The sequence below is a fragment of the Ahaetulla prasina genome, chromosome 2, assembly GCF_028640845.1.
Source record: "Ahaetulla prasina isolate Xishuangbanna chromosome 2, ASM2864084v1, whole genome shotgun sequence".
NCBI classification, from domain to species: Eukaryota; Metazoa; Chordata; class Lepidosauria; order Squamata; family Colubridae; genus Ahaetulla; species Ahaetulla prasina.
This window is the reverse complement of record NC_080540.1, coordinates 98073409-98090758: the sequence shown is the minus strand read 5'-3', so window position 1 is coordinate 98090758 and position 17350 is coordinate 98073409. Positions and strand designations below refer to the sequence as shown.

Here is a 17350-nt window from a genome sequence, read left to right as displayed (position 1 = left end):
TTTCAGCACAAAAAACGTGCTGAAAAACTCGGCTTATACTCGAGTATATACGGTATGCTTTATTATTTTGTTTGCATTTGGTACAATTGTATCCGGTTGTCTTTTCTATGAACTTAGAATGATATACAAGATGTTCTCTTATTTTATTTTATGATGCTTAGGAGAGATGAAACTGAACCTGGAAGTTGTTAATATTTTACATCAGGAAAAAGTTTATACATAAACCAAATGCAAATGCCTATTTGGTTTATACATAAACCAAATGTAAATGCCTATTTGAAATTTATGTAAATATTTTTAAGCTACCTGGAGTCACTGAATTGGGTGGCCATATACATTCTCTTAAATATATAAATAAATAAAATGTAGGCTAGTAGAAAGGTGTTGCTTGACTTGCTTGGAAAATAGACCCTGTTGTTACAGATTTTGGCTTAATCAGCTGAAATGTAAATTCTTGTGCATCTAGCATTAATTGTATAGTGTGTTTATGGAAGATTACATCTTCTCCACTAGATATTTACACTTTTAAGATTAGCAATGCAGTGTTACACTTCATTAAATGCCACTTAGATTTATTTTCATGTAAACATAGGGTGCTTAGCACATAAGATTATAATATCAATTAAACCAGTGACTTATTAAAAATGGAGATAGGTGAGTAGGTTAGCTTTAATGATCCACTATGTATGCTTATTTAATAATGTAAAAGAGGGTTAAAAGACCAAAATAAAGTTTAAAAATGCTATATACATACTTTATGTTTTTTGTTTCTTAATAGGCTCCATCATACTTTTTCTTAACTATGATAAAGATAACCTTATATAAATTACAACTTAGCTCTCCCTCCCTCTCTCCCTCTCTCTCCCACTGTCTCTCACACACACGCTGTACATTTGAGTATTTCATTCTTTAGAACAGCTTAGCTGTTTCTTTTCTTTATCCAGCTTTGCTGGCTGAGGGACTCTGGGAGTTGAAGTCCACAAGTCTTAAAGGGACCAAGGTTGGAGTCCCCTGCTTTAGAATGTCAGCTTTGAATGGAGTTGCAATGCTTTCCCACTAGATGGCCCACATAATCTGCAGTTCCTTCTAACAGGAAGTGTCTTTTTTTTGTATCAAGTTTTTTTTTTAAAAGACATTGTTGATTATATTTCTTGTGCTGTTACACAATGCAAGTATTATTCTTACACAATTGTGGAGCAATTTTGTAATAGATGTTTTCAAAATAGTTATATAATAGCTATGCCAGCAATGATAAATTCATTTGAATGTTGAAAAGTAAAAAAACTTAACAGTTCTATGAAAAGCATTTATGGAACATGAGCAAACATGACCAGGCATCCATGAATTTTGGTACTGGCAGAAATGACTGATTTTTCTTCTATGTTTGCCAAATGAGAGGCTCAAGTAAGATCTGTGAATTTAGGGGAAAGCAATATTTGACAAAGAAGCAGAGTAACATTGCTTTCTTTCTGTAGGAAATCTTATGATGCTGGTTTTTAGAGGGAGGGGAGAAACTTAAAAGAAACAGTATCTGACTGAAGTATCAATACTTTGAACAGTTATCTGTGTATAAATAAGTCTTCATTATAAAAGTAACATTTATTGCCTGTGATGTCATTTAATAGAATTGAGCCATGAGTAAGCACTAATTTATGTCCAGTAGTAAAGATAGTCTTTGACTTACGACCACAACTGAACCCAAAATTTCTGTTGCTAAGTGGGACAGCTGTTAGGTGAGTTTTGCCCCATTTTACAACTTTTCTTGCCACAGTTGTTAAGTGAATCACTACAGTTGTTAGTAACATGGCTGTTAAGTCAATCTGTCTTCCCTATTGACTTTGCTTGTCAGAAGGTTGCAAAAGGTGAACAAATGACCTTGGGGTCACTGCAACCATCATAACTATGAATCAGTTGCCAAGCATCTGAATTTTGATCACATGACCATGGAGATGCTGCAGTGGTTCTAAGTGAATTAATTTACTTTTTTCGATGCCATTGTAACTTTGAAGAGTCACTAAATGAACTGTTGTAAGTCAAGGACTACCTGTATACTTGTTAGCAGGACCCATTCACAATAAGCATAAGGGTAAATTTAATAATTATTGAATTGTTTATAAAATAATAAATACAGGGAACATTTTGGAAGAGTGAAAAATGTATGCCAACTAGACAAAGCTCTACAGTGATCAGTGTAGCTTTTTAAACAGAACCGATGGGTGCAGTGGTCCTGTGTTAGCTATCAACTAGTTCATATTGCACTCCACATTGTGGTAACATGGAATATTAATTGGCTTAAAATTGATCGTCTATTGCAGTAAAAAGGAATAGCATTTATACTCGGACTGAAAAGTCACATAGGTTATGAATAAGGGTTTTGAAGAGGTAGAAAAGCTAGATGTTTAGTAATCTCGGGGTAAAATACTTAAAAGGTGTTAGACAGTGGGCAAAATAGAATAGAATTTGAAGGAAAGGTGGATTAGAATGCTTTTTCAGGGAAAGAGCAAAAGACACAAGAAAATAAGATTATGAAAAAGAGTTCTGAAGAAAAACCCTATTGTGTTTTAGACTAATAATGGTTGCATATTCCGTGGAAGAATATAGTAGGAATGATATGGAGATAATGAAACGGAAATTTTAAAAAATATAAGGTAGACATATTAAATAGTTTAAAAATAGGGTTTGTGGAACTCTTGGTTAAAAAATGAAAACAAAAATAGGACTTTTATATATTAACATGCTGGCCTAGTATAGATTTAGTTGCTGTATTTTGATCAGGAAGGAAGTGGGCAGGCAAGCCAAAAAAGCTTGCTTTGAGTCTAGACATATAGTCTTGTTTGTTCTATTCTTATTCACATTTATTTTTCTATGGAGCAATCAAAACTAGTGGATTTTGGAAATGAATTTTACACTTTGCTCAGCAACTGTCATTTACCTAATTAGGCATCAGACAAGCAAATATTTCTTAAGTTTTTAAAAATTTGTTGCCTGGAGGATACATTACTTTGGGAGGGGGGAATGCCAGCTTAGAGCCAGTTTTATTTGTAAGAAAAGTCTACACCGTGCAATGAACATGCACACTAGGTGAGGTTCATTTAAAGTTATTGTTAATAAACTTTCCAGAGTTGCTTAGAGGGGATGGGTAGTGTAGAAATTAAATACCTCTCAGAAAGTACTGATACAGTTTGTTGATTGGTGCTAGTTACTGTGATAGTAGATCCATCTTAAGACTTTTGCATTGGTTACTAATGGGTTTCCAAGTGCAGTTCAGTGGTTGTAGCTGAATAATATAGCCTTGTACAATTTGGCACCAGGGTATTGCAGGACTGTCTTATTGCCATCTAGTGTCTACCTAACCAAGGAGATACTTGCAGAATATGTTGCTTGTGGTAGCCCATTCTAGTAATGTGAGAACTGAGATTTGAAAACATTGTTTTTAAACTATGGCATCTGTTCTTTGGAATAGACTGCTTGCTATCTAGAACCAAGACAGGACTTTTTGCTTATAGCCTTCCAGAAGCTAACAAAGGCTAAATTGCATATTAATTAATTGTGAAAATTACATTCTTTGCAGTCAATAATTAAGAATTAATGCTGAAGTCGGGTACATATCCCAGGATGGGGTATTCCACTTAGCCACAATAACTTGCTTTTCTCTTTACCAACCGAGATACAAATACAGATTCAAATGGCAATGAGATATCCTTAAAGGATGGTTAGCTGGTTACCATCAATTAACAATCTCAGTCCTTAACAGTGTAGGGTTGCTAGTTTGTTTTATAATGGAGCATATGCAGCTCTTTCGCAACTGAGACATTTGTAGTTTTGCTGGGATATTGTAGATGCAGATCTTTTAGGTTACATTCAAGTTGCATGGTATCAACATTATGGTTTCTCTTGAAGCATTCATTAAAGAAAATGTTTGCTATTTCAATAACTATAACCATCTAAGTCGATAAACTGTAATTCTTGATAAGAATGTTTTGACAGTAGATCCTGGGAGGTTTAATACGTGATGCTTAACTAGTTTTCCTTGGAACAGTAAATCATGTTTTGGCTAATAAGCTCTTTGACAGCTAATATCCGGAATAGATAAATAGCATTTTGAGCAGTGAATCTTTAGTTAGATATTGTTCTGGTTTAGTTTATTGTAATGCATAATAATGTTTCTTATAGCCATCTATATTTTTTCATTTTGTTTAATCCATATTTCCTATTTACCAACACTTAGTAAGTGTTGATCCCATGGAATTGGAACCTTCCTCTACTAAGTATTATTCAAATATAATGCAGTTTTAGGGAACAGACCTCAAAAGCAGGCTTTCTTTGTGGCACACCTGTCTCTTTGAAACACACAACATCATGCACTCCAGATAGCCCTACTCTCCTGATCTTTTGGAGTCATATTCCATGAAGCAAACGAAGCACGTTCTGACCTACATTTAACTTGCTATTATAAATTTTTATTGTTATTAGTTTCAGATTTTCATTTTTATTCCAGTTGTTTTATCAGTTTTAATTTCTGGGATTTAAACATTTGTAAATGCACACCAGAACAACTAGACACAAGAACAGTTTTTTCCCGAAGGCCATCACTCTGCTAAACAAATAATTCCCTCAACACTGTCAGACTATTTACTGAATCTGCACTACTATTAATCGTTTCATAGCTCCCATCATCAATCTCTTTCCACTTATGACTGTATGACTATAACTTGTTGCTGGCAATCCTTATGATTTATATTGATATATTGATCATCAATTGTGTTGTAAATGTTGTACCTTGATGAACGTATCTTTTCTTTTATGTACACTGAGAGCATATGCACCAAGACAAATTCCTTGTGTGTCCAATCACACTTGGCCAATAAAAATTCTATTCTATTCTATTCTAAAAGATATTTCTTTTTCCACATTTTGGTAGCCATCCAGGGTTTATAAATGTGGATGGGTTATCAGTCTAAGAAATAAGTAGCTGAATTGACAAAAGTTGACAAACCCATAGCATTGGGTTTTCGATCCAGTATTTACTCTCCGTTATCTCCCAGGCAAGGGAAATTTTAAGCAACGAGTCTTGGACATCAATTCCAAACTGACATGGTTTTATTAGTTAAAAAAAATCTTTATATTGGTTGGCTAAGAACAAAATCATTTACAATTTGAAAAATACCTGTTAATGAGTTTCTTAAGAAGGACCTATGCTAGAGCAAGATTTGAGTTATTCAATTCCATCACCAAATATGAGCACTTCTACCATCTGCCATCATGAACGGATGTGTATATGTGGTACCCCAGCTATCAAAGATATTGTGCATGTTTTGTTTGACTGTCAGCTGCATGCCTCTTTTAAGCTTAGGTATTTAAAATACTTCAAAGGACAGAAAACAGCAAATAGACAAAAAACAAAGTGAGGTAGATGGGTGGTTTCTAATTTTGATAAATAAAATAAAATAAATAAAACCCCTACTTGAAAGAACAGCAGCCTACTGGGATCTGAACTGCAGATTGCCCTATTTCCTCCAGGGACATTGTGAGCAGAACTGCTAAGTTTATACTTAAGACAGTTCAGCTAAGAACCCATTATATAGAACAGATCAGGGCATTGTATAAAGATGTTATATTTATCTGAATTTGTATTTACCACGTATCTATTTTATTACTGTATTATTTGTATATATTTTACTCTGGAGTTAGATCCTGTACAGTATTTTAATTTTTGTATGGTAGTAAGACTAATCAATTAATAAAAATAAAGAAAAAGAAATAGGAAAGAATAATTAAATAAAATAAAAATAATACATAGTGTATAAATAATCTTGATAGCGTAGGATTATATTACTAACTTGATACTTTTTTTTTGACGTAATGTTATAAGTTGTAAAATTATAAGGTCAGTAGGAGTTGATTCTGTCTCTGATTCAACACAGCTTGCTTGCTTGCATTGAGTCTTGTAAAATTCCTTTGTACTGCATTGTTTCTGTTTAAGAGGAAGCAGTGTTACAACTCAGGCAGTCTAATTTGAACATCAGAATTCTAGAGTAAGAGTTTAATGGATTTTAAAAGATTGTGGAGCAGTTTCACATTTTTTCCTCACACACCTGAACTAAAGCTCATGTACACATTTTTCAAATAGCAGCAAACCCTCCCCCCCCAAAAACCCAACAACACCAGCCCCCTAACTATTTTTAGAATGTGGCCTCATGTGGAAGCTTAAATTTTTCCTCAGCTTGTTGTAGTTCTAAAACAATGTCTTTTGTTGTCTTCTGGCAGACAAATAGTTTGTAATACCTCATTCATGATCTTGGTGATGAAATTGTGGAGGGTTGGTTCCGTACAGGGGAGTATGATCCTGTCAAAACTAATGATGCTTCTTTCTGTGGAACTGGATGGCTTTTGAAGCTAAACCTGCTCCCATCTTGCTGGGATCAAGCCTTTCCTCTTCAGGCCCTAAGTCTCCAGATATTGGAAGAGCACCTCAGTGGGAATCATCTTTTTGCCTGAGGTTAAAATGTAAAACTGGGTAACACCGGCAAACTGTGGATTGTATTGATTTGCCCAGCAGCTGCATGTAGATGTTAAATAGGAACAAGGAGAGTGTTGAGAATTCATTGCTGTCCTGACCCAGTCCCTGGTCACCTCCCTGTATAATATCTGACTCATTCTTTGCAAAGCATACCAGGTGTCTGGAAAATCACTAAGCTTGTTATTAATCACATCTTCACTTTCAAAAGTTCAGTAGACCTATCTGTAAAAGTACAGGGCTGCAAATTGATTTAAACCGTGAGAGTTGCTCTTCTGGTTTTGTCCCAAGGGACGGCAAGAGAATTTTTCTGCTGTCTCTGCTGGGACTGCTTTTTGTATGGCTCTTGTCTTTGAATGTTTTCATTACTTTGAAAAGTGAGATAGTGATATTTTTTTCAACATGCTGCTGTCCACCGCCAATCTAGATAGCCCTTGACTTACAGCCATAGTTAGGACTGGGATTTCAGTCATTAAGCAGTGCAATTTGTTAAGCAGTACAATTTGTTCATCATGTGACTGGACTCCCATTTTATGATTATTTTTACCATGGGTATTAAGCAAACCACCACTGTTAAAGAGAATCATGCAGTCATTAAGTGAATCAGGCTTCCCCAATTAACTTGTCAGAGGCCATTTCAGAAGGTGGCAAATTGCGATCATGTGATGCTGCAAGATGTTCCGACCATTGTATATGCGAGCTAGTTGCCAAGCACCCGAAATGTGACCGTGTGGCTGCGGGGGTGATTATCTTTTCTAAGGCAATCATAACTGAGTCATTGTCAAAGAAAAAAAAACCCTAACTGTAACTGACAACACTGCCATTTACTGCAGCAGAAGCTCCTGAAATTGAGGGGAGTTCTGCAATTGTCCCCTTCTGTCCAAGTGGCAGAAGAATGCTATGCCACCTCTCTCCACTTCAAAAACCACTCCTAATCACTCAGGCACTCATGACTTGCATTCATCCAAGGCCATCCCCATTACACTTTATTGAGATTGGTTGGGTGGTGATTGTCCTGATGGCAGCAAATACTGGGTTGGAGAAAAACAGAGCCAAGGGAATACACCCAAAGTAGCTCTGAGTTGTAAGATTGATGTAGCAATCTGGTATAGTGGTTAAGACATCAGGCTAGAAAGGGGGAGACCATGAGTGCCTTGGGATCAAAGCCAGCTGGATGACCTTGAACCAGTCACTTTCTCTCAACCCTAGGAAGGACACAATGGCAACTGCTGTTCCACTTTGAAATCATTTACTTGTTCTGTCTTACGTTTCTGTGTTAGTGTGGTTCTTAATATCTTATATCACATCATTGTTCCCAAAAGCAAAGGATATCAAATACTTGGGTGATTCCCTTATTAAATTACCAACACAATTATTCTGTGGAACTGAGAAACTGCCATAATCCAGTTTATTTTTGGAAATCCAGTTTATTTTTTTTTTGCTTACATTCTGAAATGGTAAAATGGGAATGGGAAATCAAGTTCAGAAGAACGTACTCTGTTAACTTTTTTCAGTCTGGTATATGCCCACTGTGACAGCCCCAAGAAAAACTGTGTTAACCTTTTTGTGTTCCTAGTTTTTCAATGTCTTGTTCAAAATTGTATGAATTAACCTGCTGCTGTTGTTGTTTTCAGGAATTAAATACTATCTATTATTATCTTCATGGAATGGATATATTATCTCATCTCAGGGAGCATCAGTTAAGGTAAGGGAGGGTAATCAATGAAAATGGGATGTTTAGATATGCTACTACAATATCCATTTTATACAGTTAGCTTTTCATAGCAAGGGTACTTTGACATGCAAAGTAACTTATTTTAATGGTTACTTTTAAAATACTATCTCAAGGCAAGAGGAGAAAACCCCAAGTATTACATAATACAAATATGCATTATATATACTTGTTTCAATTTTGGAAAATTTTCCAAATCATGGAATACAACAAGCAGTTAACAACAACAGAGAAGTTACAGTTACACAAACAAAATAAAAATCCATCCTCCCAGTTCGGTAACAAATTAGCTGGGGCTGATTCTGGAATCAGTGGGGCTTATTTCTGGCCAATTATAATGTATTTCAGGTCTCACTGCACAGGTAGAAGTTTTGTATTTGCCTTTTTGGTGGATTGTTATAATTCTTTAAGTATAAAATAAGTCTTCTGTATTCTAGATGAGAGATTTTGCACGATTCTTTAAGAAATTGAAATATTACAAAATCTGACATAGAAATGATTATAGCAAGACGTGAATATTATATGATGATACTTAAATTTTTGTTCACAGAATTATGACTTCCAGTGCACGGTATAAAAGATACGATGGAAATCAAGTTTTATTTTGGTAAGTACATTTAATCATTACCTAAAATGAAAATGTAAGACAAAACATATAACTGGAATCAGAAGAGTCCTATCTACATCTTTGTAATGCACGTACAATTTATTATCCAAATAAAAGATTTATCCAAAGAAATTAGACTATCCACAAACTTAAATTTATAATTGACACTCAAGATCTGGAACAGAATTCATGTGTTTTATCACTCATTCAGGATTCAAAAACCTTTTTTCTGCACGCGTATATTTGGACAGATAACAGAGAATAGTTCTTGATAGAAGAAGCACTTTATGTATATTCATTTTTTTCTTCTTTAGCTCTGATACTATTGCAAGATGCTGGTATATTCTTCTTTCTGGATCTGTGCTTATGAAGGATTCTATGTTTTTGCCACCCTGCAGGTATGTAAGAAATCAATGTTGACCAGGAAAAATAAGTAACCTTGATAACCCAGTTAAATATATATAATATATGATGAGAAAAATAAGTTTGTACACTTAATCTATTTCTTTTTAAATTTTAAGGAATATCATAGACAATATTTAGTTGAAAAGAATGGATTATAAAATCAAATCTTTGTTACAGGGATAGACCAGCATAGAACTATAACATAGAATAAGGGATGCATGTATTTGTACAGTGCATGTAATGCTGAATTGTTGGTATTTGGGTGAAAGTATATTGCTTGCAAAGTAGTCTCTAGATTAGAGTAAAACACCTAGAATGCAGGGGTGAAATCCATCAGGTTCTGGGATTTTCTAGTGGAAATTTTGAGTAGTTTGGAGAACTGGCAAATACCACCTCTGGCTGGCCCCAGAGTGGAGTGGGAATGGAGAGTTTACAGTATCCTTCCCCTGGAGTGGGGTGGGAATGGAGATTTTTATAGAAACAAGAGTTTTCAAACTTTTCTTACAGCCAACTATTTTTGATTTTGGAACATTTTCCCCACTATTCCTTGCAGAATTCTTCTGATTCAGAAATGTTATTAAATCTTGCATGTATTATATGTTTGAAATATCCCTATTCAGGTTTATGATTATAAAGGATATTCCAAATTCTTTTCTCTCTTTTCTGGAATTACTTTGTGGTTGATTTGAAAGTACACTTCCAGTCACTCTCTTGCTAATATCCAATTTCTTTTCAGCTTTAATTTGTTCACTAACTAGGCAAGATGAGTTTCAAGACCAAGAACAATATGTTAGAACTGATCAATCAACTCAAATATCTCTGCAGATGATCTGCAAACAAAGAAAAAAGAGCTGACACTGAAGTAGTTATCTACCTCATTTGCTTGTATAGCTAAGATCTGCGTGGAACAGAGCTCCAGAGGAAAACTCTTAGCATCTCATCATAAATGTCATTGTGTAACAGAAAATCTAGATTAGTCTGAAGTATTCTGAAACAGAATTATTTTGGACTGATAGAATTAACATTGAACAATTTGGTCAGAACCACAAAGCGTAGGAAGAAGGACTGAAGAAGATAACACCTTGCCAAACATTAAGCAGAGGAGTTCCTTTATACTTAGGGATTTTGACTGGCAGGAAGAATTATAAGAATTATGTGGGTGAGAATGAATTTAACTAAATATCAAAATATCCTTGAAGCTGCAGTGACAGAATTGACACTGAAAAGAGGTATGTGATGCTAACAATGAAAAAGAAGTTTTGTGAATTTGGCAAAAAGATAACAGATAATAAAAAAGCAGAACAATTCAACATATATTTTAGTTCAGAATATGCTGAAAGAGTGCATTTATTGCACCAGGAAATTGAGAGTTGATTGAAGAGGCAGGATTCCTGCTTGGCATTACTGGACACTAAGTAGGGACGATCTACTGCTATTTCTATGGCTATTTCTATGGCTATTTTTGGGAGATAAATGCCTTATAAAACTAAGAAACAACTTCTTTCTTTCTCTTCCACCTGAGCAAAGTTCTGTCAGACAATACCCCAAGATCCGACTTCTAGTGAAGCAGTTTGAGAGTTCTGAAATGACGGTTTGAGAAACAATTCCCCCCCACACCCGTTAAATGATGTTTTGGTTGAAACTCCAATTCAAATGGGACATAGTTCTTTAAACTATATTTTAAAGAGAGTTTAAAAGAGAGTTTTTTAAACTTCCAAAGTTTCTCTGTATCCACTAGGATGTAACTAATTTTGAGATTCTGCTGATAATCCAAGTAATAAATTACTCTGTTTTAGAATATGCTGATAAAATTGATAAAAACATGGAAGGCTTAAGAAGTTAAAAGGCAAAGCTAAGAATAAGGCAAATAAGAACATGACTGCTGATACCTAAGACAAGTGAGATACAAAGAGAGGATGGCCTGCCAAGAAGCACTGGACCAGATCCAAGGTCAAGCTAGCAGAAAAATAACCTTCTAAATTTTGCTTATCTGAAACATAAACTTTGGCAGAAATAAATAAGGACATTCTTATTTTAGATGGATTATATTACTGAACAATGCTATCCCCAAGAGGTTAGATGAAGATAATTTGGGGAGGGGCAAATTTCTGAATTTCTTTCAGTTTAAGAACGTTGAATTTATGGTATACATTATTCATTTACAGTACAAGTCACTACTACCTCATGCCACAGTCAATTTTGCAAACATGGACATCACAGAAGATAAAACAATTCTGAGTCTTTCATTTGTGGGGGACATTTCTGGGTTTTTTTATTTTCCTTTTCAATAGAAGAGAGCATATGCTACATACTTTAAGGCATGCTTATGTTTTTTATAAATAATTATGGTCATAGTTGTTATAACAATGCTCTCATTTTTGGTATCTGACTTTTACAAATATAAGTTTTTTTAAAAAATAATCTTTTTTTGATTACTTGCAACTATTTGGCAGGCGTTCTATTTTAGGATTGTACTGAATTCCTTTGAATACATTCCTTTTGATAATGCTATAAAGTAAGTTTCTGGGCCATGTGATAAAGAGAAACTAAGATATGTCAGCTTAAAAATAAACTTGCATACACAGAGGAGCAAACCCTCTTGACAATTAATCTTATGAAGAATATGTAAATTAGAAACCAAGAATTGGTTAACCACTTGTACTAACACATAATGTGATTTACTTGATTTTGACTTAGCATATGAATAAACTCAATCAACTGTACTTTAATACAAAAAGCGTGACTAAGCAAACCATGGTTTAACACAATATGTAAACCAGGAAAGAATCAAAAAATCAGAACTCCCAATTATCTGATTACACTAGCAGGCAGTAGCAGCTTTTTAAAAAGTGAGATAAGAGCTTACTTTATCTTAATGAGAATAATTCAATAATTAGTGTAAATGGTATTTAAGTCACTATTTTAAAAGGATTTTAATAAGCTTAATCATTTTAGTTCTGACAGCTCAAAAATATTATCTGTATCTATAATTTTTTGAAACCCTACAGAAAAAATATCAATTTAAATCAAATATTATTCTTCCTTTTTAAAACTGAACTACATATATACATATCAATCACATTATTTTGGGGCCAAGCAATATTATGCAAAGCTCCATATTTATGTTGTTTTTTGTAAGATAAAAAATAAGTAAGACTCCATTACAATCTGAACCAAGACGCAATACTAAATTTTTGGTATATTTTGCCGATAGGTCATAAGCGCAATCAAAGCCCAGTTTTACCCAGTACACATATTACATTCTAGCAGTGGTGAATTTTTTTTTACCGATTCTGTGGGCGTGGCTTGGTGGGCATGGCAGGGGAAGGATACTGCAAAGAAATAACTACCTACAAGAGTGTCCAAATTTTGCACCCGCCATATTCAATCTGTAAACAAATATAATTATGCATTTAAATTTTCAGAAATATGTGTTTGACTTTGTACCAGGTTGAGATTCTATCAATGTCTGTTTACTTAGAGATTCATTGTAAAATGTAGTTTGACCAGGGCTTCCTAAATTTTGCATTAAAACTAACTACCATTGTAGCAATCAACTTAATGTTGCATCAAAGCTGGCCAGTAGGGTAGGATATTTGAAAACAAGAAAACTTTGTATGTATGTTTGTTTAATCCCTTAATTCTGGGAGTTATGTCTCAAGGATGTAGGGGGCAGAGCAACTGGAGAGAATTTTCCAAGTTTGACAAATGCATCCTACTTAGCATGCAGGATGTGTAAGCATGCAGAAAATAATTGTTCTACATGAATATCTATGAACATTTTCCTTAAAGTATAAGTGAGGTTGAAATGCTGGTTGAGTAGGTCACTGGTGTGAGTGTATGACTTGAAAAAAAGAAAATGAAACCTTCAGATAACATTTCCAAAGAGTCAATAGTGTTTCTAATTATAATTTTATTTAATCAGAAGACTGAGCTCAATTTTTTTTCTTTTAACATTTAAGTAAAATAATATTGCTAATACCATTTTCTAGAAGTATTTTGATACTGAAGTAGTTCTTGATTCATGCAGCTATTTATTGCTACTCTCCAGATTTTCAATAGTGGTGTTTTCTTATAATACTTGGAAAGTGATGAGAATTAAATATAGGAGCTAATAGCAATAGCACTTAGACTTATATACCGCTTCATAGTGCTTTTACAGACCTCTGTAAGCGGTTTACAGAATCAGCATCTGGGTCCTCATTTTACCGACCTCGGAAGGATGGTAGGCTGAGTCAACCTTGAACCAGTTGAATTTTGAACTGACAAACTACAGCTAGCAGTCAATTGAAGTAGCCTGCAGTACTGCACTCTAACCACTGCACCACCTCGGCTCTTGCATGCAGAGTGTTAAGGTTTTGCAAAGCAATAGAACGCACACTAGTCCTTTGCAAAGCATGCTGGCACAAGCAAGGACGTGTCCTCAAAGTGTTAAGGCAACAGTCTTCTGGAAGACATAGTGCAACATCTTTTGTAGGTTTTTTTTTTTACTTCACAGGTTTATGTGCACATGCAAATATGGATACATAAATCGTATTTCTGCTGCAACTGCAGTGAAGCACAGCAGCTGGGCATGCATGCACATGTGCATACAGCTGAGGAAAGCCTTCAAAACAGCACACCAAGCCTTTTAGAGGATGTAGCTGGTTTGAGGGGAAATATTTTGCTCATTTCTGTGAGCTTTTTTTTTTTTAAGCAAAGGTACCTTTTTGAATATTTTGTACAAACCTATTTTCTATCATTTTCCTATGATCTTTCTTATTAGTGGAATAATACTCTTTCTAATTTAGTGCAATTAACTCTGAAATGTATGGACGTCACTACTGTTTGTGCTATATTTTAAATTTCCTTATACGCAAGAACTCTTTTGAGTGATCTGGAACTAAAATAAATGCACTAGTGTTGATTTATTGAAAGCAGACTCTACAGGCTAATTCTTTTATCATACTCCCGAAATGTCTTTTGGAAAGTCCCTTCAGATTTTGGAAATGGTTTGCCACTGTCTCCTTCCCAGGGCTAAGACTTTCGCAAGGTCACCAGCTGGCTTCGTATGTAAGATGGGACTAGAACTCACGGTCTCCCAGTTTCTAGCCCAGTGCCTTAACTCAAACTGCCTGTCATTAATACGATTATCTCTCTTTATTTTGCTTTCATTTTTTGTAACTTATAGTATATAGACCCATTTTGCATAGTGTTTTTGGATGCTTTTCTAAATTGATGTTTTAATGAATTATATAAAACAGGTGATATATAAAAAAGTTATGTTGCTCTTTAAAATAGTGATATGGAATATAATGCAAGAAACCTTTTTGTTTTGCATAATACTTTATTATTACTAAATTTTGTTTCTGTCCTGCCTACTTACTATGTAATGTGGAGTTTACACTTTCCCATTTTTCTTCACAGCTTTGGCAAGCAATCTGGAGGAAAACGAGGTTGTGAATGCATTGTGTTGGAACCTTCAGAAATGATCGTGGTAAGGACCATTCTTTGAAATAATTGATTAAAGAAGAAGGAATTATTCATTTTACCTTCTTCTGGCTATGGCTACAGAAAATTATCTCATGAATCTGTGCTTTTCACTGATTTGTTGTATTTTGTATTAGTAATTTCTTATATGAGCACTGGATGTTTTTAAACGAATACATATGCCATACATTCTGTGTTTCCCCGAAAATAAGACCCTGTCTTATATTTTTTTGAACCCCGAAATAAGTGCTTGGCCTTATTTTCGGAGATGTCTTATTATTTTAAGGCGCGTGGAGCAAGATGGGGCTCCTCTTGCCGTCTTACCTGATTTCCAGCTCTGTCTCCCTAACCCTAATCAGAGGAAATGGCGGGGACCAGCTGCAGATATGTTTAAATATTTTCGGGGAGGGCTTATTTTCGGGGATGGGTGGGTTATTTTAGCGCATGCGCTCAAAAAACCGAATGGGCTTATTATCGGGATGTCTTATTTTACGGGAAATGGTATAATATCAGTGTTCTAAAGTATTTATTATGCTTGCTTTCTATCTGGCCTGTACCTCCCTCCTTCGTTATCTATCTTCTTTAGTTATAACTTATATTTTATTGGAATTTTAGTGTGATTTTATACCTACCTACTACTTATGCACATACATATATATGTATATATATGTATTCTGAGGTTTTCGTGGGTGTTTGTATGTAGGTCTTTGGTTATTCAGGTTTTCTCCTGCGTAAAATTGGAAGTGTCTTGGCGACATTTCAATGAAGTCTCATTCGTCATCTTCAGGCTTCAGCTTCGTGCTTCTGGGAGCAATGTGTGATCGCAGCTGTTTGAAACAGCTGCGAAACAACTGCGATCACACATTGCTCCCAGAAGCACGAAGTTGAAGCCTGAAGATGGAGAATGAGACTTCGTTGAAACGTCACCAAGACACTCCAATTTTACACGGGAGAAAACCCGAATAACCAAAGACATACATATGTATGTATATACATACTTTTATAAATACTTACATCCATATATATAGTTTCATTTTAATGTTGTAAGGCACCCAGAGTTATATTGCAGCAAGATGGGTGGCAAACAAATTTAATGAATTAATAAAACCTTCCTTCCTTCCTCTCTCCCTCTCTCTCTCCCTCCTTCCCTCCTTCATTTGAAAATATACCTATGTTTAATTTTATAGTTTTAATATGATTTTATATGTTCTTTTATTTTATATGATCTTCAAACCCTGAGTTGGTTGAAAGATCTATCTATCTATCTATCTATCTATCTATCTATCTATCTATCTATCTATCTATCTATCTATCTATCTATCTATCTATCTATCAATGTAGATGTGTGTGTGTGTATGTATGTGTACACACACACACACACACACACACACACACACACACACACACACCCTTCTGAGTTGGTTCAAAGACTGACAGACAGACTGACTGACTGACTGACTGACTATTGATTCTTCCATGTATTTAACTTGTCAAAGATTTGACTTCTTTTTTTTAGGTCAAATATTTTGATCCATGTAAGATATTCTTGATTCAACTATTTCATCATGTCTTGAATTTTGGATATTCCTTGGTTACAATGGTACTGGAAAACCAGGAGTATACATTTTTATGTCTTTTAAGAAATATGTGTAAGAAAAGTAATGTCTGCATGCACTGGAATTGTAGTGGAAGGGTAGGATTCTATAATTCTATCATTTAATCTGAAATTTTGAGCCTTGGTAGCTCAGTGGTTAGGATGCAGTACTGCAGGCTACTTCTGTTGACTCCCGGCTACCAGCAGTCTGGCAGTTCGAGTCTCACCGGCTCAAGGTTGACTCAGCCTTCCATCCTTCCGAGGTCGGTCAAATGAGAACCCAAATTGTTGGAGGCAATATACTGACATTGTAAACCACTTAAAGAAGGCTGTGAAACACTGTAAAGTGGTATATAAGTCTAAATACTATTGCTATTGCTATTAATCTAAAATTTTACATCTTAAAAAAACTAGCTTTAATATTACATTGATTTAAAAAAATGTCATTTGAAATAACTTGTTACTGTTTTTCTCCAAAAAGAAGGCCGGGTCTTATTTTCTTTCGTCCTCTGAAAAAATGGCTAGGCCTTCTTTTTGGAGGGTTCTAATCATTGGCTCACCTCATGGCAGTGGCACCGACAGCCCCGCACAGTAGGAGCCCGTTGCTGGCCCACTTCTTCTGTGGCTGCTTGCCACCACTTGCACGCTTTGCCCCGGCCTCTGTTTCACCTTCAGATGCCTGCTGGAAGGCAAGTGCAGCCTATAACAGAGCTCTGGATTGATCTGGAGCTCTGTTATCGGCTGTAGAAAACAGATGCCGGCAGGCATGTGAAGGCGAAATGGAGGCGTGCGTGTGGCAGCAAGCAGCCGCAGAAGAAGGCAAGGCAAGTGTCGGGGTGTGCAAGGCCTGGTAAGTAGGGCAGCTCCACCACCCCCATCCCCACCCTAGCTTATTTTTTACCTGTGTGCCTTGGTCATAATTAGGGCTAATTTTGTAGGTGAGGCTTAATTTGATCGTATGCGCTCAAAAACATGAAAGGACTTTTTTTCAAGGTAGGTCGTCTTTTTGGAGAAACACGGTAGTTA

At 35.4% G+C, this 17350-nt stretch overlaps 1 protein-coding gene across 4 annotated transcripts in view; it reads left to right on the top strand.

The window, feature by feature from the left end:
• The window catches only part of RAPGEF6 (Rap guanine nucleotide exchange factor 6), a 150627-nt gene that overhangs the window by 33801 nt on the left and 99476 nt on the right, over positions 1 to 17350 (top strand). For 3 of the 4 annotated variants that reach the window (XM_058168507.1, XM_058168508.1, XM_058168506.1), the window contains exons 2-5: positions 8152 to 8222; positions 8800 to 8856; positions 9171 to 9254; positions 14668 to 14737. In XM_058168507.1, coding sequence (XP_058024490.1) covers positions 8152 to 8222; positions 8800 to 8856; positions 9171 to 9254; positions 14668 to 14737 — 282 coding nt within the window. Of the gene's footprint in view, positions 1 to 8151; positions 8223 to 8799; positions 8857 to 9170; positions 9255 to 14667; positions 14738 to 17350 lie in introns of those variants that run through there. The other variant, XM_058168509.1, reaches the window with a different exon arrangement.